The sequence below is a fragment of the Epinephelus lanceolatus genome, chromosome 13, assembly GCF_041903045.1.
Source record: "Epinephelus lanceolatus isolate andai-2023 chromosome 13, ASM4190304v1, whole genome shotgun sequence".
Lineage (NCBI taxonomy): Eukaryota > Metazoa > Chordata > Actinopteri > Perciformes > Serranidae > Epinephelus > Epinephelus lanceolatus.
Genome location: NC_135746.1, coordinates 7,623,233 through 7,650,781, shown reverse-complemented (window position 1 = coordinate 7,650,781; position 27,549 = coordinate 7,623,233). Strand labels below are relative to the sequence as shown.

Sequence of the window (27,549 nt, the reverse complement as noted above, 5' to 3'; positions counted from 1 at the left end):
CGCTTTTATGTGAAATTAATCAACAACCCTTGAGCAAATCAGAATTACATATTCATCCAGGCCATTGTATAATGAATATAAATGATGACCTTTTGAGAGCTGGCGTTTTTTGTTTTTTTTTTCCATGTCATGTTTCCTCAAGTAGGCTGAAGATGAGCCACTTCGGTGGAAATACCATTAAAATATGAAACTAGTGACTTGTGTTTTTAAAAAGGTATTGTCCATTTATATCACGGGAAAGATGAGGGAAGCTTTAGAGAGACGGCAGAGAGAAGGAGAAAGGCAGAGGCCATACATGCACGTTCGCTAAAGACAATTTATCAGGTATGAGTCTATTATAACTACTTTTTGTTGATAAGTATTCTCTCAGAAAAAAAATGCGATAAACAATATTATTGTCATTTTCAGACCATTATGCTCTTGATATAATGATAATGGCATAATAATGCACTCATTCAAACAGCAATGAACTGGTAATTCTTACGAATATTCAGATAATGGAATTGAAATATGAAAATATATTTAACATATTTTTTAAAAGAGTAATTATAACCTGTTTAAATATACAAGAAAATACATATAACATTATAAAACCTTTATAGGGGTAGTCCAAAATTACTCAATTTGAGATTTAGTACAAAACCTGGCCGACCACAACAAACCTAAATGATGCCTCTTGCGACTTTTAGACAAGTTTAGCAAAGCTCTGAGTACACCACCATTACCTCCATAATCCGGCCGATGTGTTGCGGTTGGCTCCCGGGGTCTTGGATTGACGGAGTGTAGGATGGGAGGGTAAAACTACAAATGGCCGACTTTTGGGCTCGTTGCGAGGGGTTGGCAAGCTAACAATTATTAGGACTGTGTGCAGCTGCAGGCTACCAGTAAGCTACACTGTGTCACCACTAAAGTGTCATTTTGGTTTTCTTCGGACTTGCAAAAGTCGTCGAGGGTGGAGAGAATTAAAAAAAAAGGAGAATTGCTGCACTCAAGTCTTATAATGTTGAGAAAACCCTGCTATTTAGTCTGGCATCATGTTGGCTAAAATGTTGTGACATTCTTTTATTAACAAACACGCATGTAAACACAACGGCAGCAAAATAATCAAGGGCATGTCCATATATCTTTTAAGTCAATAATGTAACTATCATGACAGACCCAATCAAGGATTTATGAAATTATTGGATTAGCTTGTATGATTGAGATGAACAAGTACAGACAGACATGTAGTGTCTTTGAAAAGGATCTATTCAGTGATACAGTCAATTGTCAAAATGTCTTTAACACCAGAGAGTTGTCATTGAGCATAAAACACCCTGCCAACACAAAGAAAGTCCCCATCTGTGATCCATAGTCGACAAAGATGAAGCAGCCTTGATTGTTTCTGACATGTGGCACCTGTCTGTACTTCAAACAGCAGTTACATGATCAGAGTGGCTGCCTTGATGGCTCCTATAGAGGCAGGTGGGAAAGCTGTAGGCTGTATGGCTGCAAACTCCGAGAGCAAGTCAGGACAATGTACCGTGAAACTCTGCGAGTCTACCATCTGTGGGGGGCTAAGTGATGAACTAGGAAGCTGCTGACACAATAATTGCAGGCATCTCGCAATGAGGCTGAGAAAAAGGAGTAAAAAAAGGCGTGTGAAGCAAAAGTGGCGGAAGGACAGGATGGACAGAGAGAAAGAGAAGCAGAAACTTTGAGTCAGAGGTTGATAATTATCAGGAGGAGAGAATTAAGCACTAAGCATGTACTCAGCTTTTAAACGCTGTGCTAACACAGTGTTTGGTCAGACGTCAGGATCATGACATGCGTCATTCCCAGTTTGTGTGTTTGTTTGAGCTATCATGATAGGGTAAACACCCTCAGTAATGTGAGTACCAGAAAATTATGCAATGACTGTACAGTCATGTCAAAGTAATTTGTTTACCTTCCAACAAAGACGACTCTCTCAGGTTGCTTTATCCTATTTCTGGAGGCAGGGCAAAGAGAAGGCATACTGAGGTACTGCAGCCTGCAGGATGCCAGACTCCATTTTCTAATCCCAGCAATATCCGTTGCTTCATCTCCTCTATGTTAACGACAAAAGGATACTGTGTGGTGGGTGTTTAACAACCAACTCTGCTCTCTAAAGGAGTGGCTGTAAAACAATGAACACACCCGACTTAATATCATCAGAATTTGATCTATTGGGTCCAATAAAATTTTAATCATTTCAGTAAAATAGCTCAATGCCATTACTGTATGTGGGGACCAACCAGGAAGTTGGCCTGACTTCATCAGCTGGAGGACGTCTCTATCAGCACTCTACAAAATGCTTAAAGCCCAGGAAAGCCCCAAAAACTTTTTCAGTGTATGCCCTCTGTGAGAAATTTACATTCAAATGAATGAAGCACCGTCTGGGAACACAGTATCCACTTCTAGTAACAGACCCAGGAGTCCTGCACATCCCTCAACGTGCGCTTAAAAGGTAAATGACCTGCACTTTTATAAAGCTTCTCATCTTTAAGTGACAAGGGCCTTTAAATTCTCAAACACACACACACACACTGTCAGTGTGTTCAGTGTCTATTTTTAAGGACACCTATGGCATAAGAGCAAGATGAGCCAGGGATCGAACTGCCAGCAATCAATGGACCAACCGCTCTACCTCCTGAGCCACGGCTGCCCAATTAGGACAACTGGGAATATAATTTGTAACACACATTGTCAAGGGCTAAATTAAAATTATTACAATCAAAAAGCAGAGATTGTGGCAATATGACGGGGCTTCACTCCAAACAATCTGAGTGAACCAAACTGGCTAGAATACTCATTTCTTAAATCTTTTGAATATCTACTTTCCAGCCCACTTGCCAGAATATTACGTTTGCAACTATGGATGTGTTACATTTGTACATTTTGATATAATACAGACTAGATATATATGAGCTGAGTTTCTCATCAGGACGATGAGGGGATGGTGGATGGCCTGACACCTACATGTCGGCGAGTCAGCTGCCAAGTAGCAAACAGCAGCAGACCACTGTTCAAGACAGGGTTACGGCTAACTCTACACCTGAGCAGGTATTTTTAGCGAGAAGTTGGGACATTTCTAGCCATGCTTTTAGCCACCAAAGCAGGTATTCTGAGACAAAACAAGATCTCTTCCTAACCCTAACTAAAGCCACTTTTCCACTGCACAAAAAACACCTGCGAATATCTGGCTGTTAAATGTAATTGGAAAGGTTACAATCAGCCACATCACAGCCAGGTCAAATGACTCTGCAGTAGTCATGGGTATTCATCAGCTCCAACCAGCATTGATGGAAATATAACACCCAGGTGAATGCACTAATTTTAGCCCCTCAACCGGTGAGATGCAACGACGTGCCATCACAAAATACCATCTGTCTCTGCCCAAGGAGTGCTGAGACATCGATCCAAATTAGTCTGAAGCAGCTCTATGAAGTTTTAGCTAGCCTCCATGCTGCTTTCTACTGTTTACTAACCTGTTTCCTGGCCTGTCCGTGACATTGAACAGGACACACCAAAAAACAGAAAACATACATACAAACACAGAAAGGCATACTAGCCTGCTTTAACACTTTAAAGCTTAAAAGCTCCCAAACAATGATTGTAATAAGATTGTTTCGTCAACTACTGTTACTAAGGTCAACGACGGATTTTCAATTTTAAGTTTAAGCCAGCAGGAACAACAAGACCTTAAAGTGCCTCCTCTCTCTCAGAGTTAGACGCCTCTGAGCTCAGGTGCATCTCAGTATACTGAGTGGGAGTGGACTGCCTGTTCTCTTAGGTAATAAAAATGTCAGAGGTAATTGCCTTTGAAATGCCTTCACCTGATGAAAACCATCAGCTCCATCTGATGGAGGCTGCAGATGTCTTGGCCCCCTGCATGGGAGCATATTCCCTATGTGAATGCCCTTCAGACGCAACACAGGATTCTTCTGCTGAGAGCCCCTTAATGGTAAAAATTAATGGCTGCAAGCTATCAAACAGTGCAATTTTCATTTCTAGCTCGAAGGGCCGGCCCACTTCATCCCGCAACCTTCCAATGAGTGACCTCGCTATGGCAACTGAACTCAATGAATGACGTGACTGCCCTCTGGGTAAAACTATACCCTCTAATTGTGAGACCAGATTCTTGAAATTACCAGAAAAGGGTCAGTGTGACCCATGTAAAAGCCTGGCTATAAGGTAGAAGTGTCGAAAGGTGTCCGTCATTAGGCATCAGACATGGTACTGCCTATTATCAAGTCTATCAAAGCCTGGCACTTGTTGAAATGCAGCCAGAGACACAGTGATCGATTCAAGATGAATACAAACAGGTGCTGGTAGATCCAGTGCACCTTGTTTCTGATGAAGTACCCTCCTGTAAGTGCTGTACAGAGGAGAGCTTTATTCTTTGTAGTCTGCTTTGAGTGGTTTAGCTCCCTACTGGTGATGACTACCTATCGGCATCACTGCTGGGAGACAAAAGAGAGAAACAAGGAGGAGAAGGGGAGTGCAACAACAACAACAGACCGATAGAATGGGACCAACTCACCTTTTCTTTTGATCTGTGCACAGCGAAATTATTGCATTGTATGTACTCACTGGTGCAATTGAGTGCAGAGGATGCTGTCTGCCAATGACAAATTACTCGTGTGTGTATGGCCTTTCAAAACCAAACCATAGATTTAAACACAATGGCCTGACACCGTGTGGTTGTTTTCACACAGTGATAAAAAACAGTTACGATCATTTCATCTTCTTCACAAGAATATCAGATCAAAAACATGGTGACATGTAATAGAGATGATGAAAGAGACATGTACAAATGAAAGACCGGAGTAAAAAGAAATATTGCAGCAGCAAAGGAAAACATGCACGTGTGCTGCTGTTACTCAAGACATGCTCCCGCCCAAAACCCTGAAGTTCAGGGCGAGGCGTTGGAGGTATTGATTGGGTGATTTGTATGTGTTGCCGCGGCTGCTGAAATGTGTCTAGGAACATGTGTTGATGGATGTGTCTGTGGCTGGGCTCTTAGCCTGTGAGGGCCAGGGTAGGTGCTGGGAACGCTCTGACAGCCTCAAGGTTACCCGCCTGGCACCAAAACAGATGGATGCCCCTCATCGTAACTGTCTGTAATGTGTTCAACTCAATCATTCCCTCCCTCTCCATACAACATCTCTCTCATTCCCTCGCCAAGGCAGTTTGCAGAAAGTCTGAGAGCTGGTGTATCCAGAGACAGTAGTGGAAGGTATGGTCTTGTTTATCACACCAGGAGAAGTTTCACGTTCCATATCTTCTTATAGGTACAACTACTACAATACAAGGCTGTTAATTATTATGTTCTTGGTCTGTATTACAGAAAGGTTTAACTTGATATCATTCTAATGTCTCTGAGTAGGGCTGAGTATCGGGACTCGATACCTTTAAAATATCAATCAGTCAATTCAATTTTATTTATAAAGCCCAATATCATAAATCACAATTTGCCTCACAGGGCTTTACAGCGTACGACATCCCTCTGTCCTTAAGACCCTCACAGCAGATCAGGAAAAACTCCCCAAAAAAACCCTTTAACGGGGGAAAAAAAACAGTAGAAACCTCAGGAAGAGCAACTGAGGAGGGATCCCTCTTCCAGGACGGACAGACGTGCAATAGATGTCGTACAGAACAGATCAGCATAATAAATTCACAGTAATCCATATGACACAATGAGACAGAAAAAGAGAGAGAGAGAGACAGGACAGACGGTAATGACAGTAGCTTACAACAACATTAATGAAAGTAATAATATTATAATTATAGTTCTGGCTACCGTGATACAATATGTTATGTATATCGACCAAAATAACCTAGTCCCAAATACTTTCAAAAATATGTAGAGTCAAGTGATACTTGGATTTGATCCTTTTTGTGCCAGGGGCTGGATCCTGGACCTCCCCACCGGATCAGCAAACTTTGTGCTGCTGCTCTCCCTGGTTAGCATGAGCTAACACAGCAACAGCACTAACATCCAACTCCGAGACATTAAAACGGTTCCAACAAACTTACATCAATGCAGAAACAGCTTGACTCTGACGTTAAATCTGTTAATCACCAGTAATGTTAGCCATGGGTTGCTAACAGTTGGTATTGTCATCGTGTGTGTGTGTGCAGGCAGACTTTTACCAACTGTCCCCTGGCACGGAGCTCACACTCCTGCAGCAGCAGCTACAATCCATGCAGTTTGTGGTATGGTGAAGTTGTGCAGGGTGTTTTTGATGGAGTTGACAGTTGAGTGTACCAAGATGCAACCAAAACGTTTGAAATTGTGTCTACATTACATGCCACTCCATTTACATTATGGATAGTGAATTAAGAACTCTATTGATATTTGAATGACTTTACCAAGCCTTAGTGTTGAGAATGAAGCTGGAGTCAGAACGTGCTTAGCCTAGCTTAGCATAAAGATCAGCAGCAGGGGAAAACAGTAGGCTTTGTTCGAAGTGACCAAAAAATGTGCCTACCTTCACCTAAAGCTCCCTAATTAACACAATGCACTTTATTTGTTTATCTACATTGCAAAAATGTAAATGAAATGATAATCTGTGGTTTTATCCTGAGTTAGCTGCTGGAGCTGTTATCCCCATGCCCCAGTGTTTATGCTAAGCTAGGCTAAATACATCCCATCCACACATATATACATCCAGCAGATAATTTTGATCCTGTTCTTTGAGACACAGAAAATAAACTAGTTAAACTATTACTTTAAACTGCTTTAAGAGATTTTTTTGCCCACTTGTGGGCAGCAAAACATCCTGAAAACACACATTGACATATATCTAAGAAAAATATGAAGCTTTCTAGTTCACTGAATAGTTTACTATATTTACTAGCTAGATGCTGTCTGCTGTTTGGTACTTGGCAGGTAGCATATAGTGGCGTGATAAGAGCTATTTGCTGAAAAGGGCTAGCTGCTGACCTAATAGTGCCATGGAGCCACACAAGTAGCTCGATTCACATTCAGCCTCTGGTTTCATACAATTCTGTATATTGACAGTCAGTGACGGTAATGCACCAAGAAACGTAGCAACAAAAGGAGTGAGGAGGAAGACTGCTTGTTTGTCAACATGGAAATAAACCAGGCTGCAACCTGGAGTGCTGAAAAAATAAGACAACGCGGAAGTGTCAAAAACTGCAGTTCCTCTAATGTCCACTTGAGGTTGGCTCCAGAGGCGAGTCAATCCCCATAGCCCCTCAAGTTAAAATGCCCAACTTCACAGAAGAAATTAACATGTTTATAACCTGGTACAAAAAGTGGTTTTGGTTTCTATAGCTGAATTCCACATTCATTACAACTGTATTATATTTTGATTTCGTCTGAGTAGAGGTGACAAGAAAATTATTGCTAGAAAATTATTCTTATTCTTTATGCTCCCTTTATGTACAAAAATGTATACGTCCGTTTCAAACGATGTTACCGTCAACACTGCCCCCACGGTTTCTGATGGTACTGCTCAGTTTGGCCCGTATCCGTAAGCTTTATGGAAACGTGCAGAAATACGGACGAAATGAACGCGGAGCACGAACTGAAGGCTCCGTCCGTATCCAGATCCATATTTAACGTTGAGCATAAATGGGTCTTTACTCCACAAACACCTATGATTGACAACTCAACAACAAAGTTGCAGGCCAGAAGACCAAAACAATGAACTGAAACAGCTACAAGGCTCAGTGGAGCTGAAGGAAGCTGCAGTCAGGTGATGATACTCTGTGGGTTTGTTGTAACAAGCAAAATATTTCACACCGCATTCAGTCAAATAGTGCGGTTTTAAGTCAACTACCAAGAAATAATCCTGCGATAAGACTAATGGCTCAGAAATACAGCAATATATTCATGTAAGAAAATAAAAATAAATGATCCAACAATATTGAAAACTGCATTTCTTCAACACCCCCATTTATTGACACTCATGAGGAGTAACATCTCCCACTTTTCTCCTCCATCTTTTATTTTTTACCCATTTTACATTCTCTTTCTTGTGGCCCAGGGGCGTTTAGGCTCCACAGCACCGCATATATCCAATTATACCGCGGCTCTGAGCACGGCGGTGACACATCGATTGACACAGGCGACATCCACTCTTATCACAGTGACATGATGCAGTGCTGGGCAAGCATCATTAGCCTGATCAGCCAATGGCGGGGTAGCTCGTTAGACCCCCAAGGGCTGGACATGCAGCTCTGGTTCGAATACAGATATCATAAGACAAGGAAGAGGAGTGATAAAGTGATGGAGAGAGGAAGAGAGATTATAAACCTTGGAGGGACAACTTTATGTCTGTGCACTCTTCTGTATGTATGTGTTTCAGGCAATTCCACCGGGTTGATGCTCGGCAATTACACTTCTCCCCCAGCTAAAGCCTCACAACAACAGGAGCAGCGTCCTCAAAGCAGCAAACCTCCATCATCCACAACATGTTCCTTTGTGATGATACTGCAGGCAGCTGTCACGTCTTTAAGTGGCTGTTTAAGCCACCTGATCATGTGATGCCTCAGTGACTTCTAGCCAACATATTAGCCTACAACAAAGAGAGTAAAATAATTTCGAAAAGTGTGCTTTTGGGATAGGTTGTGCCCTGAGGACAAACCATTCTCTATGGAACTCTTTTGGCCCATTTCTGATCTACCTGTGGTATTTATAGGCAAATGTTCTCATATTTCGATGCTCCACTTATAAGCCCTCTTTCGCCAAAAGGTACTTTCACATACTGTATGAGGACTTTGTATAAGCTCTTGAAAGAATGAAAGCATTTCATGTCTATTTCTCTCTGTTACTGCTCTCCACCGATTAATCTTCATATCAATAAGGGCTGTACCTAATGTCATGTTTTGCCACTGAAAGCTTGAGGTTTTCGACTGAAGCTTTGAATGTCTGGCGCCATATTTTATGATGTCATCAATCTCCAAAAAATGTTGAAGTCTTCAACTTGAATAAAGTGATTTCTTGGATAAAATGAGTTATGCTGCACTGACATGGCATCAGGCAGGGGGCAAACCGAACGTCATTTTACTGCACAAGAGCAGGACGATAGTTCAAATAAACACAAGAAGTTTGTGCTCTAGAGAAAGGATCAGCACTCAGTGAATAACCTCCTAAGCCCTATGATAAGCTTTTATGGCAAGGCTTAACTATACAGACCAATGAGCAGTGATAACTAACATGTCTTTGGGGTCATCAGGTGGCAACCTCCTTTCATCAGTGTTTCGTCTTGTTGGTCCCACGACACCTCCAGGAGGCTAGACAGTGATCTCTGGCGTCCCAGAGACACTCCTCTAATGCCAGCTCTCACTGCTCCCCGCACCGACCCAACAACCTCCTTTACCGTACCTTACACATGGCTTTCTCAGCCCAAACAGCACTGCCACCTTCAACAAACCCAGGCTCCGTTTATGCGAGCTCCAGGTAGAGACAGTGCCTATACTACCTTTCCTAGCATATTAACCATACCCTATAGCATATAACATTAGGCAAGGCCAGCAGAGAATATGGTAACGGTAGACGGTTGTTGGACCCTATCCTAGCCGACATTAGGCGAGAGGCGGGGTACACCCTGGATAGTTTTTTGACTGCATTGAAAATGTTGTTTTTGAAAGGCTAAAAACTGACAAATATGGACGGAAGCAGGCTACTTCATTAGATAATAACATGTTCTGAGTTTTATAAATTATTACATGTATCTTCTTTTAATGCATTTTGACTTTTGACTTTTCAACTCTCTGGAGTTAATGGCAGCGTTTGGATCACATGAGTCAGAAACAATCCTCAGCAGCTACCACTGGACTCTAATTCTGCAAATAGTATAATAGTAATAATTTTTATCTGCAACTGTGCAGGAACAGCAGGAGTTAAACAGAATTAATAGACATGCAAAACAAAGTTGCACAGAATTCAAATTATTCAGAATTCGAATGTTATGAATGAAGCTTCAAACCAATAGGTACAGCTCTAATATTGATTGCCTTCATTGGCTGAAAAAGTTGTCCATGTATCATGATCTAAAGTTGCCACCATTGCATCTGTGCCCAGCTGAAACTTTGCCAAGCTCCATGGTTCCCAAGGTCTGCTTCATCGCCGAACAACCCCTGCTCAACACCTGTTGGCCGCTCCCAGCCAGCTCGAGCTACTTAATCCCATTTACAGAGACAGCAGGTTGAATTATTCAATGCTCCAATGAAAACTCCTTCTGTATTCATGAGGAGGTCTATAGATACCAGCATTGTGTGCATGTGTTTGTGTGTCTTTTCTCATTTGCTTGTTTATTCTAAAGCCTTCACTCAGCGCTGACGTCATGTCAAAGTGAATAGCTCCATTGTGCGCCTACCTTTCTCCCCCCCCTCTGTGGGTTTAATACTGTCGAGCAGTCAATAGAGGAAAAATGCTGTTATTATTGTTGATTTTCCACTGAGTAGAACATTGTGGACCAGAGGAAACGCAGCTTCTTCCTCAACCCTGCACCTCTTTTGTCCTTTTCCTTTTCTTTCCTCGCCGCTCACCCCAGCGCACCGAGGAAGAAATGACTACGAGGCGAATGCTGTGATTATTTTCATTTAAACAGTGAAGGAAGCAATGCAGCTGCTGTGTCATTTATGTAAGCAGTTAGCCAGATATGGTTACAGCCCTCTGAGCACGCCTTGAGAAGTGAATTAAGGACATTGGGCTGAGCAGGAGCAGAGGGTTGCTTGGAATCAATACACTGGCAGAGAAATTCATCACTAAATCCATCTAAGCAATTACTGATGTCAGCATGAAACTGACGAACAGTGTTCTGCTGCCTGTCTTAGCTTCCCTCTTTCTTTCTGTTTGTTTACCATGTTCCTGACTGTGGAACAATGCAGCGACCTTTGCAGAGATAATTCTATTACGTAAGTTGAGTAATTGCTCTGGATGTGGAAGAGGAGTGTCCGCCGCTCCTCTTGCTTGGCCCACAGCTCCCGTGTCCTTGGATTTAAATAAAAATATGCGGTATTCATAGAACCTGACAGGGAGAGGTCCCGCTCAGAAAACAGAGGGGAGAGGAGGGGGAGAGGAGGAGAAAAGACGGGGAGGAAAAGGGGGGGATGGATATGAGACGACAGGGAGATGGAGATGAGCATGACAAAAGCAGTGAGCCAGAACCAAGCAGGATGAAAATGCTATAAAAAGAGTTCATCCCTCCACCCCCAACCACAGCTCTTTTTTGTAAGCAGTGCCGGGCACGACATGTACCTCCAGATTGTCCAAGAGGCTCTGAAAATGGCCTGTATGGTGCAAAGAGCTCTGCAAATTTCCTTTGTGTCTTGTTCCCATAAGCAGAGGTGTGCAGTGACAGAGTTCAGGCTGCAGGGGTACACAAGAATAAATGGAAGGAGTCTAGATAGTTTTTGCCTGCTGAGGTTTTATTCTTCTCCTCTTTCTCCTCGCCACCTAGAGCCCTGCTGGCTACAATGGAGACGAGCGGAGAGGGCACGGAGGCTCGACGCTAACAATCGGCGCAGATGAAACAGCGAGTGGCTCCACTGGCAGAAATGTTCACTTCACTTTGTTCAAGTTTCTTCATTTGGACAATGGGTAGAGACAGAGTCAGAGAAGCAGACAATTACTGATATTTGCTGCCAGCTATCAGAGAGGGAGAGACTGAGAGAAACGGAGGGAGAAGCTCCACTCCCACATTGTTAATTAAAAACTCTCTCTCAGTGCTGTGCTCACTGAATAAAAGGCAGTCACACAGTTGTACAAAAACACACAGGCGAACACGAGGCGGGGACTGTGTTCACCGTTTTCATTTTTATCAAGCTGCTTCAATCGAACAATAAAACTGTTGGCAATATGATTGCATTGTACTGCATTAGATTTTTTACATTGTTTGGGAGATCGCACAATATTCTCTCTATGATCCATAACTATAGAAATTGGATGGGCTGTGTGTTTGTAGTGGGGGATAGATAAAGAGAGAGAGAGAGAAGTACAAGAGGCAAAGCAGTAGAGGAAAATAACCGGAAAGCTGATTTCATGCTCGGGGGATTGCATCTCATTTTCTCCCAGCGCGGAGGGACAGTGTGCGGTCCTGCTTATGGATTTACTGCCACCTGGTGGCTGCACCGCTGAGCTCCTGAAGCCTCTCAGGGACGCAATGCTGTCATCAGAGTCAACATCAGAAGATTGGGTCAACCTGAGAGAAGCAAACTAGACCCCTTATCTCGGGCAGACGGTGTCATGTAGACTTGTGTGTGCACTTTCTGAAATGTAAACTCCGGTGAACCAAACTGGCTGTTTGTCTGACTTTACCTCTTTATCCTTTTGCCTCCTCCGTCGTGTTTATTTTCTCATTTCTGGCACAGGAAATGAAAAGGAATAGCTTGAAAGAGTACCAAAAGAAAAAGAGAATCAGCTACAAAATTCCCATTTAGGGCAATACAGCTCTGTTAAGGATGCTATTATACGCTTGGACAGTCCAGTCAATATTAGTGAACGTCTATCTCCAAAACCAGCAAAAATAGAACTGAGACTTAAACCTGTTGTCAAGAGATGTTAAATAAGTTACTATCTAAGCTCTTGTGTTTCAAGAAGAAATATGTCTGCGGTGATGTGAAATCAATGAAACCTCCCTGTATGTCATCCCAGGCAGCATCATGAGGTGAATTAATGAGGGCTTCTCATCACTAATTAACACATAAACACACAGTGCCCATCACCAAGTGAGAGTTGGAGTCGATTACTCGCCCCGTGTGGACACAATTGCGTCAGATGATCTTTCGCAGACAGAGGAGAAAAAGAGGAGAGTGAGAAGGTGAAGTGAAAAAATAAAAAAAGAGTAAAAAGAAAATTGGGATTTGAGAGATATGAAGTCATACACAGCGGCCGGGTCTAACATCAGAAAGGTCTGGATGATTAGGGGATGCCAGCGCTCACAGAGAGCAGCTCTCCTAACAGCCTCCACCACCTCATTAGTCTGGCCCAGCAGCAGTATGCCCCGACTATTAACCGCTAAATGAAAGACCGCCAACCGTGATTACTGAGGGGAAGTCCCCTGTCGTCATGGGGATAAGAGATCCCTACACACACACACACAGACATGCACGCACACCCACACACACAAACTCACACTTCGACTTCTATGATAGCTATTTGAAGGGCATTTATGAAAAGGCGATTGAGGCAGAAGTGGATATTTTACACATCATCAGTCACAGCCATTCACTCCGAAGCCCAAAACGTGAAAGCTCGGGACATCAAGCATTTGTTACGACAAATTGCCTGCATTGCAGCAGCAAAAAAAAAAAAATAAATAAATAAAAAAACACCCTCGACAATCGCCGGCATCTCTCTGTTGCTTCATTTAAAGATCACATGAAGCTCTCAGCTCCACTTCCATGCAGCAAATGTGACAAAGGCTTAATAAGCACGAGCGAAACAGCCTCAGAGTCCTTGAGTCAAGGATATGGTACTCAGTTTATGTGTGTGTGTTGGGAGCTTTTATGAGTGTGAAATGACTGCACGTTATCATGATAATGTGTGTTTTTATGCACTTCCATACACGGGATATGGTTATAAAATAAAAGTGAAATATGGCAGTTTTGGACAGTTGTGTGTGCCTGGTGTTGACTGAATGCAGATATATTCAAGGAGCACTCCTGCAATTTACTGTTTCATGTCCATACAGTTAAAGGGAGTCGCAAAAGACCAAACTGGTGCAGCAACCTGACGTTTACATCCAGGTATGGGTTATGCTAAAAAAAAAAAAAAAAGAAAGGAAGAAAGAAAAAAAAAATGGTACTATACCTTTCGTATGACCGGTAATGCCCATGTAGTTCAAACTGTATTCCCGACCCATTCCCCAGAAAAAATGTTGGCACTGTACATCTCTGTAAACCATGGATGTGTGACATTTGCACATTATTATGTAATGCTGTGGTCAACGTTGTTAGATTTAGGCACAAAAATCACTTGGTTATGGTTATGCTTAAAATGTCTTGTTTTGGGGGCACAATCCCAACAGCAAATACAGTGATGTGTTGGTAAAACACAACCACTTTTCATGGCACCATCTCCTCTGGCAAAATTGGACAGGTGGCTACAAAACACCCACGTTTGGCACCTAAAAAGCTGCTAGAAAAATAGTGACAGGTCACTACAAAACACCATGTTTGATGCCTGGAATGCCGCAACAGAAAGAGCAACAGGTCGCTACAAAACATCCACATTTGGAACCTGGAAAGCCACTAGAAAAAGAGCAACAGAAAGCTACAAAACACCCACTTTTGGCACCGAAAAAGCTTCAAGAAAAACAGCGACAGGTCTCTACAACACACCAACATTTAGAACCAAAAAGCCACTACAAAAACGGCGACAGGTAGCTACAAAATACCCATGTTTGGTGCCCAGAATGTCGCAAGAGAAACAGCAACAAGTTGCTACAAAACACCCACTTTTGGCACAGAAAAAGCTGCAAGAAAAACAGCGACAGGTCACTACAACACACCCACATTTAGGTTTGGTTTGGTGCCTAGAATGCTGCAATAGAAATAGCGTGGTTCATTACAAAACAACCACATTTGAAACTTAAAAAAACATGAGAAGAACAGAGACAGGTTGCTACAAAACTACCATGTTTGGTGCGCAGAATGCCATAAGAGAAACAGCAACAGGTGGCTACAAAACACTCACATTTGGAACCTTGAAAGCTGCTAGAAAAACAGTGACAGGTTGCTACAAAACTACCATGTTTTTTGCACGGACAGCCACAAGACAAACAGTGACAGGTCACTACAAAATATCCACATTTGGTGCCTAAAAATCACTCGGAAAACAGTGAAAAGTCACTGCAAAACACCCATGTTTGGTGCCCAGGAAGCCACAAGAGAAACAGCAAAAGGTTGCTATAAAACACCCACATTTGGAGCCTAAAAAAGTTGCTGAAAACATTGCAAACACAGCTTGGTTTTGTTGTTTGCGGTTTTCAGCCTGGCAGGCATCTCCCCTAAGTGTGCCGCCATCATCCACCATTCCCTCCCCCTCCCGATGACAAAGTCAGCTCATATACAATCAGAACAACATCACTTCAGAACCACTGATGTGATATGCATGAAATGTGCAAATGTAACTTATTCATGGTTTTCAAAAACATGCAATGCCAACATTTATTTCTGGTGACTGCGCTGCTATTCCCACAATTTGTAAAGCTCCCTTCAGAGCCACAGGATGCTTCATACAGCTATTTCCCATGCTGTAAGTACTCCTGTGCTTTGACTCTGACATGTAAAAACAGTGGAGTGCTCCTTTAATTCACATGCAAGGCAAGAACGGGTAAATCTTAAGGCCAGCAGTACTCACGGTCGTTGCAGTGAGTCCCAGAGTAAGACGTCATCGAGCAGTCACAGGTGAAGTTCTCCCACTGCTGGATACACACACCCATGTTGGCACACGAGTCCTCCTGGCAGGTTGTACTTGGGCCTGAGAAAAAGGTGGGAGGGAGAAAGACAAAGATACCAAAGGAGCACAGTCAAGCAACAATAAGAGCTACTGCTGAGCCTTAACAATGCAGGACCCATGCAGAAGAAATGCACTCAAGAGAGATAGATATACAGCATGTGGGCCTAGAAGAAAGAACAAGGAGCAAACAGTGCCACCACAGGAAGCCTGACCTGGAGTACAACACGCTTCAAAACAGTCTGGGGAATCCTGTTTCATGCTGGGTAAAGCGGCATTCGTAGTGGCAAGCCGAAGCAGTGGCGCCACAGGATCAGCAGCACGCTTCTCAAGCAGTGGGAGCATCAGCATTTTCTCTGAGCTAATTGCTGTAAAAACTGCTGTACAGGATGCTACGCCAGTTTTCTTGTAATCTGCGTTAACGACATGCTACGGCAAACGAATTGTACCACGACTGGGCTGATGTGATGACACTGTCTCTTCATTCCCTTCTTTCGGAGAGTGTGTGCAGGTGGACATGCATGCGATATTTCATCATTCCAACGAGTAATTTTACAAGAAGTTTTATCAGAGTAAAACTTAGAAACGCTGCATTCCCTCTGTGAACAAGCAAGACAAGACATGAAAAAATAACCTTTCAACAAATGACTCATGGATAAAAAACTCCATTAAAAAATACTCATTTAAAATAAATGGCGTTAACCCGGCCCTGGCAATTTTCCTTCCTAACATCTCTTTCATTGTGAGGATACACGGTGAACACTAGACACACTAGACAGACGGAATTCATGAAGAGCAGAGGAGAAAAGAAAGAAAAAGAGCACTTGAGAACACGTAGTGCATATCCTCGTGTATGCACTTCAGTCAGACAGGAGTTGAGGAGGGTATTCAAAGTCAAACTGGATGTGTGTTTGCTATCCGTCTACACCACACATAGCTCTTACCTTTGAATACTTATACTGAGAGGGAATGCAGATAAGGACAAGCGCACGGCATAGATAACGAGATAAACAATTCCCCCGTCGGAGTCTAGACAGACATTGGGGGGGGGGGACCTTGACAGAAACCCCTCTGATAACGACATTGGATACAAACAAAAGTAAATAAAGTAAAATTAAATAAACAGTCCAGAAAAAAAATGGCAGACAAATGCAAGTAAACGGTGTCAATTGTCTTGCGCAAGACAATGTGGAGAGAGTAAAGACATTTGAAGTGAACAGAGCAGAGTTTGCAAGCTGAAAGTGCATTTACTGTGTAATGTACGGTGATGGTAGTCAACCAGGCGTCCTCCACACTGGGTGCATACGTGTACCTCCACATTGCGTCAGCGTGAATCTCTTGTTTGCATGCGCACGGTGGTGCTCGTTTGTCAGTGTGAGAAATGGAGGATTTGGCTGCGTTTGAGTGTTGCAGCAGGAGGTCGCTCGCTCTCTGAAAAACACTCTCAGCTGGGTAAAGTGGCAAACATGATCGGTTTTTGGAAAAAAATGAGAGAGACAGAGAGAGGGGTCCTGATACATCAGCAGCACGCTGACGGTGTTTAGATGTGCACTGACAGCCTCTTTCTGCTGTTGGTGCCAGCCTGTAATGTGTCACAACTGGCATTTTCATAGAACACACTACTCCCACAAATTGTCTGCCTCTGCTTTCAGACGCTGCTTTGAGACGATGTGACTGCCTTATATTTATACTGTATGAACATCACTTATCTAACCTGATCTGTTTACTCTTTAATTAAACTGTGTGCTCAAATTCTGTCTAACTTTTTTACCTAGCCGGGAGCCTGTACTTGAAGCCAGTTCAACTTACCCAGGATATCTTTTCATTATCTGCTTGGATTAACCCTAACATTGGATGTCTGGATAAATGGTACTACAAAGCTGGTTATCAGCTAGTTCAGTCAACTCTGGGTTTTTCTATCCAGCCATTAAGAGGTGGAGGTATTAATTACGAGCAACATCATCAGAACCATGAATGAAGTAGGTTGCTTCATATCATATGAGATGAAGCAGTAGGGCTCAGAGACAGTAAAATGTCAGTGGCATGGGATGTAAACGATATTCTGTAATCTCAGAACTCACGTCTGGAGCCTAAAAAGCTGATAGAAAAACAGCAAAAGGTCATAACAGAACACCCATGTTTGGAGCCTGGAAAGACGGTAAAAACATTGCAAACACTCACTAAATCTCAACTGGTTTCGCTGTTTGTTTGCAGTCTTCAGCTTGCCTAAATGTCCCACCATTATCCATCATCCCCCTCGCTAAACGATACTCTAATCTTATAACAGAAAATGTAGTAACATTGTAAATATTATCCTAAAATGCACTGTCGGACGGGTCTCAAATTACCTATAGGTATTACTAGGCTATATGTGACATTAGTACAGAGTTTATTTTGCTATTTAGTTGGATGACGATGAAACTACTCCGAAAATGTCACATAAAACACTCTAAAGTGAAGCCAGACTGTTTCTGTTACTGAAGTAAAGGGTGGGAAAGTAGCCTAGATAATGTCTGAATGTTACATTTACAATAACGGGAGCAAATTAACAGTGTGTGGATTATTATTCTAATAAAATATCTGTTTCATCCTAGTTCTCACTATCTCTGCTGACGAAAATAAAATGTGTGTAAGTTAAAATCCTTCTAAAATCATGTGTTTAGTGCCATAAATAATCTCTGTTTGTTAAAAGCTCTGTTTTAAAACCAGTGGAAATAGTAAAATGATTCTACTGATCTATAACAGCATATAGGCACCTCTTTTTTACACTACAGGCTGTTGTCCATGGACACATTTTCTTTGGTGATCTGATTGGTCAGATGTCGGCGTGTGACAGGCTGTGATCTTATACGCTGAACAGCTAACCTGCTCAATAAGTTATCACGAAAATGTATCCTGGTAAAAAGAGAACCAGCTTCATAGTACTGCAAACCCAAAGTTAACCCTGAAGTAACCTCGCTAACTCCTGCTAACAAATCCTGCTTCGTGGTACAGGTCTCTGGTGGTTAGCAGGGAAGGAAACATGCTATAAGACCATTTACATAACTGTTATATTTAGTAAAATGTTCTAGAATCTGACACGTGTGGCAAATTTCATGCTGCAGCAGTGCTGTCGTATGAACAAACAGTTATGCAATAATTACTTCATTTATTTTTCTCTGGCTGCTGAAGTGGTCGTTTTGCCTGCCAGTAGTCTCTGTCTCTCGCTCTCTTTGTATCTCCTTATCCAGTTTTCTTTTCAGAGAGCAAGTCACCTCTGCGGCATCTGGGGAACATTATTGCCATGGCGACACCCACAATGCATTGCACACAGCAGACTTTCAGGCGAGCAGGCCTCAGAGAGGCTGAGTTTAACCCTCTACCTTGCAGGTCGGCTTTGGTGAAACCAACTTTGTTAGCGCAGAAAGAAAATAACAAACAGAACAGAACAGAGCGGAAAACAAGAGTAAAGGTTAGTGAGGGAGCAGCATTGTTAGTGTTCGTTAAACTTGTACAGAGTTTGTCACTTTGGCAGAGTGCTGTTGACTTGTTAGTGAGGGCTGAGCACTTGGAAAGGTCTTACACAGTGACACAGTGGCAGTTTCATTATAAAACAGGGTCTGTAAGTATGTTTTCAGCTTTGAAAACAATGTCAAAATGTTCTCTAAAAGGCCACTGCAGTAGTTTAAACTCTTAATCTTCTGCTGCCCTCTAGAGGTCATAAGCAGAGGCTCGCACCATGCACAAGGAACATCATGAATTTGGGCAGCATGTAAGTTTAAATTGGAAAAGTAATGAAACAAAATATCTAATATAAATGGAAACAGCCTGGAGCCAAATCAGATTGACTTGTTATTGCAATAACAACAATAAAGAGACATGAAATTAATTATTGTGTCGCTGTACAAATACCACATCATCAGCAACTTATTTGTATTCTGTAATAGTGAAAAGCTAGTTGCTGTTATGATGGAGGTTTTAGATGCTGCAGAGGGGAAAAAAGGCAGATGAGTGAGTGTTTTAGAACAACCAACAACTTGCCATGTGAGGCATTTAAAATAAATTTACAATCTAAAAAAACACCTATACTTTTTGGTTCGTTTGAGTTTCTGAATGTGTTATTCAGGTTTTAGGACTTCCAGCTTTCTTAAAATATACTGATGCAACATAAAAAGTTAACAAGCCAAGAAATTGAAAGACAAATCTGATGTTTTTTTTCCCCCTATGATGTGACAAACGCCTGGCAAAGGAAAAGAAAATAGGTAGGATTAACGATGCCAGCGCGTGGCTTTAAGGGCTACTGAAGAGGCTTCTAATTAGACTGATAAATCTCACACGGCAGGTCATGATTCTTCTACGCTACAGGCCATCTGTACCTTCACAGCCACGCTCAATCTGCCCGCTGCGGAAAAGGGCGTCGTTGATGAGATCTGGCAGGCGGCCGTTGAGATCAACTGAGGCCAAGCAGCCCTGGAAGCCTTCCCGAGAAACCACCAGCTTCGGGAGGTTCTGGTACATGTTGGGTCCCAGACCTCCGACAAACAGGTCACCTGAAGGGACACAAGAGAAGTTAGTGTTACTGAGTTTAACTGTGTTAAACAAATAAACTACAAAGCATAAAAATATCTGTCAAAAGGAGGACTAGTTCATTTTTAAGCAAGCCTCAGTTAATTCTAACCTCTTTCTTGTGATGTAAATGACCAAACTTGATTGTTCACACACATCGAGCCTCATGCAGCAACATTCTCCTAAATTCTTCTTATATTTTCTCCTAATTTTCCATTTAAAAAAATAGATACACCAAATGTTCCTGCCATCCAAATCTGCTCTCACCCCGGTGTGCTCAGTGATGAATTCCACTTGATCATAAATTGCAGGCGCATGGCCGATTGTTTATTAGCACAGGTAACGGCCCCTAAACTTTATTTAAAGGCAGGTGATGTGCCGTGTGCAACTACTCTGGCACACGCCCAGGACTGGAGAGATGCCACAAACAAAAAAGGCTGTAAGAAGAAGAACTTCAGCAGCAGTGAAATCAATTTGTGATGCTGTATTTATTGTGTCAGCAGAGCATCGAAGAGCAGTATGTGCGCCATGCAGAAGCTGAGCACGAACATCCTCCGCGGTTGGGATCAATGAATCAATAGTATTTTTTTAGTCCACGAATTTAATAATCCAATCATTATAATTACTGAAAAACACAATAATCTATATTTGATTATACGATATTCATGCTTTTTTTTATTTTTTAGTTTAAATTGTGTTTCCTTGCACTGGACAACAATTTATGGACTGAGAAAAAACAAGATGTTTTTGGTACAGGCAGGAAGTCTATTAGAGAGTTTCTCGTCAAAACGCTTGGTATATTAATAGTATTAATAAAAGATTTTTAACTCCAGTCAGAGTGCCTTGGATGCATTTTTGGACTACCTGCCTGTACCATGTACTTTTACATTGAGAGAGCTCGGCAGTCATTTTTCCCCAACAGGATGTTTTCTCTTATGTTGGTAAGAGAGCTCTCGACCACTTGAATATATTGTCTTACCGAAGAGAAGAGCAACACTAAGAAAACACTGGCGAGTCCCTGAAATCAATGGGTGCCGACAAAATAAGAACAAACTGTGGATACAAACAAAAACTGAGGAGAAAGCCTGTTTGCATATTGCTGCCTGCATGAGGCCCATCGAGCGAATCATGGGTGAATGAATCTAATGCTCACAGCAAATATCCTCTTGCTTTTGCACTTCAACAGACTTTTCAAAATACACACAAGAGACACAAACTGAATAACCTTGTCAACAAATAGCAAACACTCAGAAGCAGCGTATGGAAACAGCTCTCTCAAGCCACTAAATAACGTCAGTCTCTGTGCACAATTCATCAGTTTGTTTTCAACCTTTAAAAGAGGTCAGTAGATTGAAGATTACTGTACACTGGACCCCAGTAGATCAAGGTTTACTGTATATTCAGCCCTGTTACTTTATTTCTTACATGTGTATTCAGCAATACAAAAAGAGAACTATAATATTTCACTGTGTATGAAATTTATAGAGATTTGTAATACTCTCTGACAGTATATTTCCTCGGCATGTGGGCTCAGTACAAACCCAAAGTACGGTACAGATGTCAGAATCAATACTGAGAGGGTGGTTGCCGAGGTTGACAGTGATAGATGTGGTTTAAATTGTGTTTGTGTTTGTGATCCGTTGTTAAATAAATAAATAAATAAAAACACATACATTTTCAATTGGACACAAATTGTAGGTTTGGATGGAAATGCTTGGTTTTGCTAAGATGGTGTCATTTTGCAAACAACGTGCGGCTGTCATTCTGTCTTCTGTTTGTGGCTGTGTGTGAGCTGCTGGACTAAACGAAGGAAGGTGTCAAAGCAATCCAGACACATGTACTGATTGACATTATGATTTTTTTTTTCTAAGGCTAGATACTGGACTTGTAGAATAAATCTTCAGTCTCTTAGGACCATGTTTCAGAGAGCAACTGGTATTCAAGTGTGGGACAAAGTTCAGTTATGAAGCTCAGTGGAAGGATGAGAGTCAGGATCAAACTCTGTCACGATCTCCTTCAGTCATTCATGTTGCTGCTGCCAAACTTTAAATCTGTTCTCCTCTCTGCTCCTGTCAGCTGCTCTTCTCCACCCCGTTGACCTCCAGTCACCTTATCCCGAGCCCAGGATGAGCTCATCAAAAGCTCACTCCTCTTCACATCCAGATCCTCAGCTCCCTCTTCATCTTGTCTCATCACCACCAGGGTCTAGACTCAACAGGGGGGGTTACCTAATATACTATGTCTTTACCACCCTCCTGGAATATATGCCATCACGCTGAGGTCTAATCGCCAAAGACTTTTTACATTTCTTACACTTATGTGCACATGTAAATAAATGCTCTTTTCTCTCAGAATGAGTCACAAGTCGAGTTTCAAGGCGAATTCAAGTCCTAAACTTTGTGTTACTAGTCTTAAACAGGTCACCTTCCCATCACCAAGTTTAGTGCTCTTTTAAACGTATTAAGAGTAACAGTAAGTATCATTAATTTACAGAAACTATATTAGCTTTTTAAAGAAATAGCTCACAATTTGAAAACAGTCCTTATTTAGTTTCTTGCCGAGAGTTAGATGAGAAAATCTGGAGCACTTATGTACGTCTGTAATGGAGTGAAAACAGATCTATAGTCTATCTTCGGTCAGGAAACAGAGTTGATTTGCTGTAACACTTTATTGTGACACAGGAGTTACGAGCCTACATTGCTGAAGTCAAGTTAAAATCTTAACTTGACGGAATAAAAAAAGACAAGCAGCTGAAGTCTTTTTGATTTTTTTCAAGTCAAGTCAAAAGTATCACATTTATGACTCAGGTCTGACTCAAGTCCAAGTCATGTGTGGGTGTGTTGCTGAGGATGAGTGTGGCGTTATATTTGTGCCTTATTCCTGAGTGAGCAATGAGGAATTTGGAGCAGAGGAAAAATATATTTTGCCAGCACATTAAATATACTTTGAAGTAAAATTACATGCAAGCAAAAACATGTTTTGAGCCAACAACAATCTATTCTGATCTTAATAAATGCATTTGCATGTTTGCTATGATTCATATTAATGTGCAGTAATAACGCCTTTCTCAAACGTCCGAATTTCACAGAGGCTACCTCACTGAACGCCGCCCAAGGACTGTTCCAGTGTCGAGGATCCTTCAAATTTCACCAAGGACTGAGTCCTTCATTCAGAGATGCATGTGTGGGTCCTCAGCAGGTATAAAGTACCACAATTCTTTGCAAACAATTTGCAGGAAGTGAAAGCAGGGCCTCTTCAATGAAACCTGCATCAGCAGAGCTCAGCAGGATTTAGATAAATATGATTTTTATATGGATTAATATCTCCAGGAGTTTTTATCATACATGCAAAAACAATATTGACAGAAACCCAGAGGTGGGAAGAGTAGCCAAATATTGTACTCAAGTAAGAGTACTGATACTTTAGAACAATATTACTCAAGTAAAAGTACTCGAGTACTGAGTAACTGTTGAGTAATGTCTGATTTATTTGTAAAATAAGAACATGAACGTAATCAATCAATCAAAAATAATAATCTGCAAATTCGTGTATTTTAAACGATACCTTTAACTAAAACAAAAATAAATTAAATCTTTACAAACATAACATAAATCAAGGCACAAGAAACACAAATATATTCTTATATATACTGTGTGTATATACATATATGTAATTATGTACTCAGAGGTGGGTAGAGTAGCCAAATATTGTACTCAAGTAAGAGTAATGTTGCTTTAAAACAATATAACTCAAGTAAAAGTAAAAAGTATTTTGCATTAAAACTACTCTGAAAAGTACAATTTATCCAAAAAGTTATTCAAGTAAATGTAACTGAGTAAATGTAACTAGTTACTACCCACCTCTGCAGAAACCTCATAATTTACACGCCTTTCAAAGTGTCCACTGCCACATAATGAGATTTTAAAAATACCGCCATTTAGATGAAACATAAAGGTTTTTAAATTAATCATTTACAGCAGTGATGGAGTGCTAAGTGCCACAAAATTTCCATTTAGCCGATCTGCTTGCTTTTTTAAAGTGTAATCCAGAAATATATTCTCTCTAAAAGTCACGTGACTCTGAAAATACTGCTACATTTGTGCAGATTTTACAACAACATTAGCAAGTGCCAAATGACCACAGTACCCTGAAACCCTCTCAGTCTGCTGAGGGTTAATGACACACACCTGGGGACACTTGGGACCTGTTCCAATGTGGGTTCACTGAGTGATAGGGAGGACTCTTGCCTCACCGCTGCAGGATCCTTCCTTGGAAGGACTCGTCCTGCCAAAGAAGGATCCTTGACTTAGAGAACACCAACTGTCCCTGCTGGGCCTGCTGCATACTCCTCAACACTTTCCTACATGACTGATTCCTTTCCTTCTCACACACTCCACCAGTTTTTTAATATATTTATTAGTTTAAGTTAAATAACTCATTTTTTGATTGATATATTGGTGTGTGGCCTCCCTTTTTGTTGCCAGCCTTAAGCTAATATCTAACAATATCAGTTTGCCTGTGATGCGTACCTTTCATAAGCATTTAAACCTTTGAAACCCAATGCAACTGGATTTCTTTTGAAAACATGGGGAAAAAAGCAACAAGCAACTTTGTAAAGGCTGACAAGAAAATGAACTGAAAATCAGCTAAAAGAGAACGAGAAGAATTATGAGAAAAAATGTACAAAAACAAACAAGAACACAGGACTGACCTGGGAAAATGCTAAATTTTAGGTAATTTTCTTGTTACTTTTGATTAATTTTTTTGGGGTATTTTCTTGTTAAGTTCTTCACGTGTTTTTGAAAGAAATCAAGCAATTTTTTTTTCAGGTTTACAAGGATTAAAACTGTGAAAACACGTCACAATGAAGTTAAACGATGCTAAAGACTGGAAAACAAGTCAGATTAAATAATACGCTCTGCTGTCAAAGCATGTTTCGTGTTTGAGTCTATATTGAGAAGTTAAATGCTGATCAGGTGACAAGCAGCCTGTGTTTAGTGGACAATCAGATCTCACTCTTCTGTCTCTCTGGTTAGAGACACGCCTTTTTCCATCTGACTTCTGGGTTTGGTATCAGGTTTAACTCTCTTATTGTACACTAATAATTTTAATCTCCAACCCACTGGTGTTTTGGTCATTATTTTATGTGTGAGTTAGAGTGCTTACAGATAATTTCCCACAACAGCCCTCTCATAAACTTTTGTTTGGTGAACTGGCAGACCACTGCACACTCACTCACACTCAACTTATCCTGCACACTCTAACAACCTGGCACAGCATTCATTACAATGTGCCACCAAACAACAAATCAGAAAATCTGAAAAAGTAAATTCTGACTTGCTGCTTTGTCTCCAGTCAGATCACTAGTAAAACTATCAACTGCATCCTGGAAGCATTATGAAATGATAACAAAAGAGTGGAGTTGTTCGACTACAGCTGGATTAAAACACATTATCTGTCAGTATTTTTTTTATTATTCATTGACTTATATTACAAAAATGCCTTGTTAGTTTTGCATATTGTAGAGCTGAACAGCCAATCAGAGTTTACCTTCTTTGATTCTTTATTAGTTGATTTTGTGACATATTGTGACGCTGTGGCAGGCTGAGTGAGTGTGAGGGCACATGAGTCAAACTGAGTGAGACGGGCTATTATTATTGCACACTAATATGAATAACAACAAACAAGAAAATCCTTTTGATTTCCGTTTGCAAATAAATATTTTTTTCTTGATTTTAATTTCTTTAATTAATATGCTTGCAAATGTTTTCCTTTTTTTTGTGCTCTAATTCTCCCGCTGCTCGCTCAGGAATAAGGCACAAATATAACACCATAGATATGGAGTCGGGTCGGGGATCAGGGATATTACACGTCTCGCTTCCGGTTCGGGAGCAGGACTCTGATGTGGAGATGCTGTTGGGGTTGTACGACATTCTGAAATCAATGATGTGTTACCTTTGAGGTCGAGGTTCTTGGCTCCGTTGACATTCTGTGTGACTGACTTTGAGTCCACCTTCAGCGTGTGCGTGTTGGACGCGTCCCTCGTGATGACCACATTATGCCACTGGTTATCGTTCAGCGGGTTGTCACTGTTCCCCTTCAACAGACTCGGCCCGTTCCCCAGGTCGAACACATAGTGGATAAACCTGACAGAACATGAACACATCAGGGTTTGTTAGTGCAGATTTCTGTGTGGTTGCAGTGCGTCTGCTTTTATCTCCCCAGACTGATTAACCTTAATGGAAAAGCTCTCACGTTGCCCTGACACTAATGAGAGTTAAACTGATAAAGAAAAACAAGCTGCGCTGCAACACAATGATGTTTGTGCTTTCACAAGCTTACAAAAGGTGCAGCAGAGATTTGGGATCGATTGTCGGGGTCAACAATGTTAAATTCATTATGCTTCAAGGAACCAGCTACACCCACATCAACACTGCTTTTGTAATAATCATCTCTGGACCACAGCCATGGAATAAAACATCAATGTGTTGGCATCATCGCTGTTCCACTCACCCTTTGACCAGCTCCACGGCAATAAAGTCATTCCCGTCTCCGCTGTTGAAGATGATGAAACCATCAGGCGAGGTGGTTTTGAACTGAAAGAAGAGGTGCATTGTGGTATAGGCCTGCAGAGTGGCCAAGCCCAGGTAGCTGCCCTTGGTCTTGAAGGTCACAGGGTCGGCGATAATGAAGCGCATGCCGAAGCGGGCGTTCAGCTCGCAGAAGTCGATGTCCCCGTTCTTGCACATGTCGATGTACTGCATACCGTTGAACTTGAGGCTCTGTGGGGAGAGGTGAAGCGAGATGTGTTGTAAAGAAACTGTGAAGCACACTTTAATCTAACTGAGCACTTGTTTTGGTGGGGAGGCGAGAGCTGGCACTAAATGACTAAATCCCATCAAATGAAAAATGCCACATAAAATATAAAAAGACGTTTCAATGTGCAGGCTGCCAGTCCAGGGTTTGTTCTTGTTGTTTCATGCACAGCACTAAAATGAACTGTAGAGACTGATCTGGCTTTGTGAGACTAGTTTCACGTAGCGACAGAGATGTGTTACTGTCTGAGACAGGCGGCCGATGACAGGCTTTATATCCAAAGTCTACATCCTGTAAGACGGACTACCAAATGACCAAACTACAACCTTTAATAAACATCTTTGTAATAACCTGTGCACATACTGCACTGCAAAAAAAAACAACGCTCTTTTACTAGGAAATTCTGGATCTGGCCTCTGCCCCTCCAACCACAGGTGCTTTGGTTTTGCTTTCTGCTTTCTACAGTATTGCAAAGCACTAAAACGAAGTGTGGAGACAGGTCTGGCTATGCAGCACTAGCCCTTGGTGAACCAGCGAAAAAGCAAACATGTGATGCTCAGTCAGACCTTGACTTAGATGAGGAGACTGTTGTGCACAAATGTCTGCAACTAGCAGATGTATCAGAATGACAAGTGTGGTCAACATCTTTTATTTATGTTGTTTGCTAGCTTGTAGGCAGCCCCGCCATCAGGGGGGAGGGTCAAAGGGTCCAGATGATCCCAGCATGCACAGGTCTATGGTTGACCCTTAAA

At 41.7% G+C, this 27,549-nt stretch overlaps 1 protein-coding gene across 10 annotated transcripts in view; it reads right to left on the bottom strand.

The window, feature by feature from the left end:
* nrxn3b (neurexin 3b) overlaps positions 1-27,549 on the bottom strand; it is a 435,238-nt gene that overhangs the window by 228,489 nt on the left and 179,200 nt on the right. For 5 of the 10 annotated variants that reach the window (XM_078173684.1, XM_078173688.1, XM_078173685.1 and 2 more), the window contains 5 exons: positions 26,495-26,763; positions 25,937-26,127; positions 19,792-19,965; positions 18,799-18,825; positions 15,341-15,460 (listed from right to left, as the gene is read on the bottom strand). In XM_078173684.1, the coding sequence (XP_078029810.1) occupies positions 15,341-15,460; positions 18,799-18,825; positions 19,792-19,965; positions 25,937-26,127; positions 26,495-26,763 (781 nt within the window). The remainder of the gene's footprint in view (positions 1-15,340; positions 15,461-18,798; positions 18,826-19,791; positions 19,966-25,936; positions 26,128-26,494; positions 26,764-27,549) is intronic. The other 5 variants (XM_078173689.1, XM_078173690.1, XM_078173686.1 and 2 more) reach the window with 1 other exon arrangement.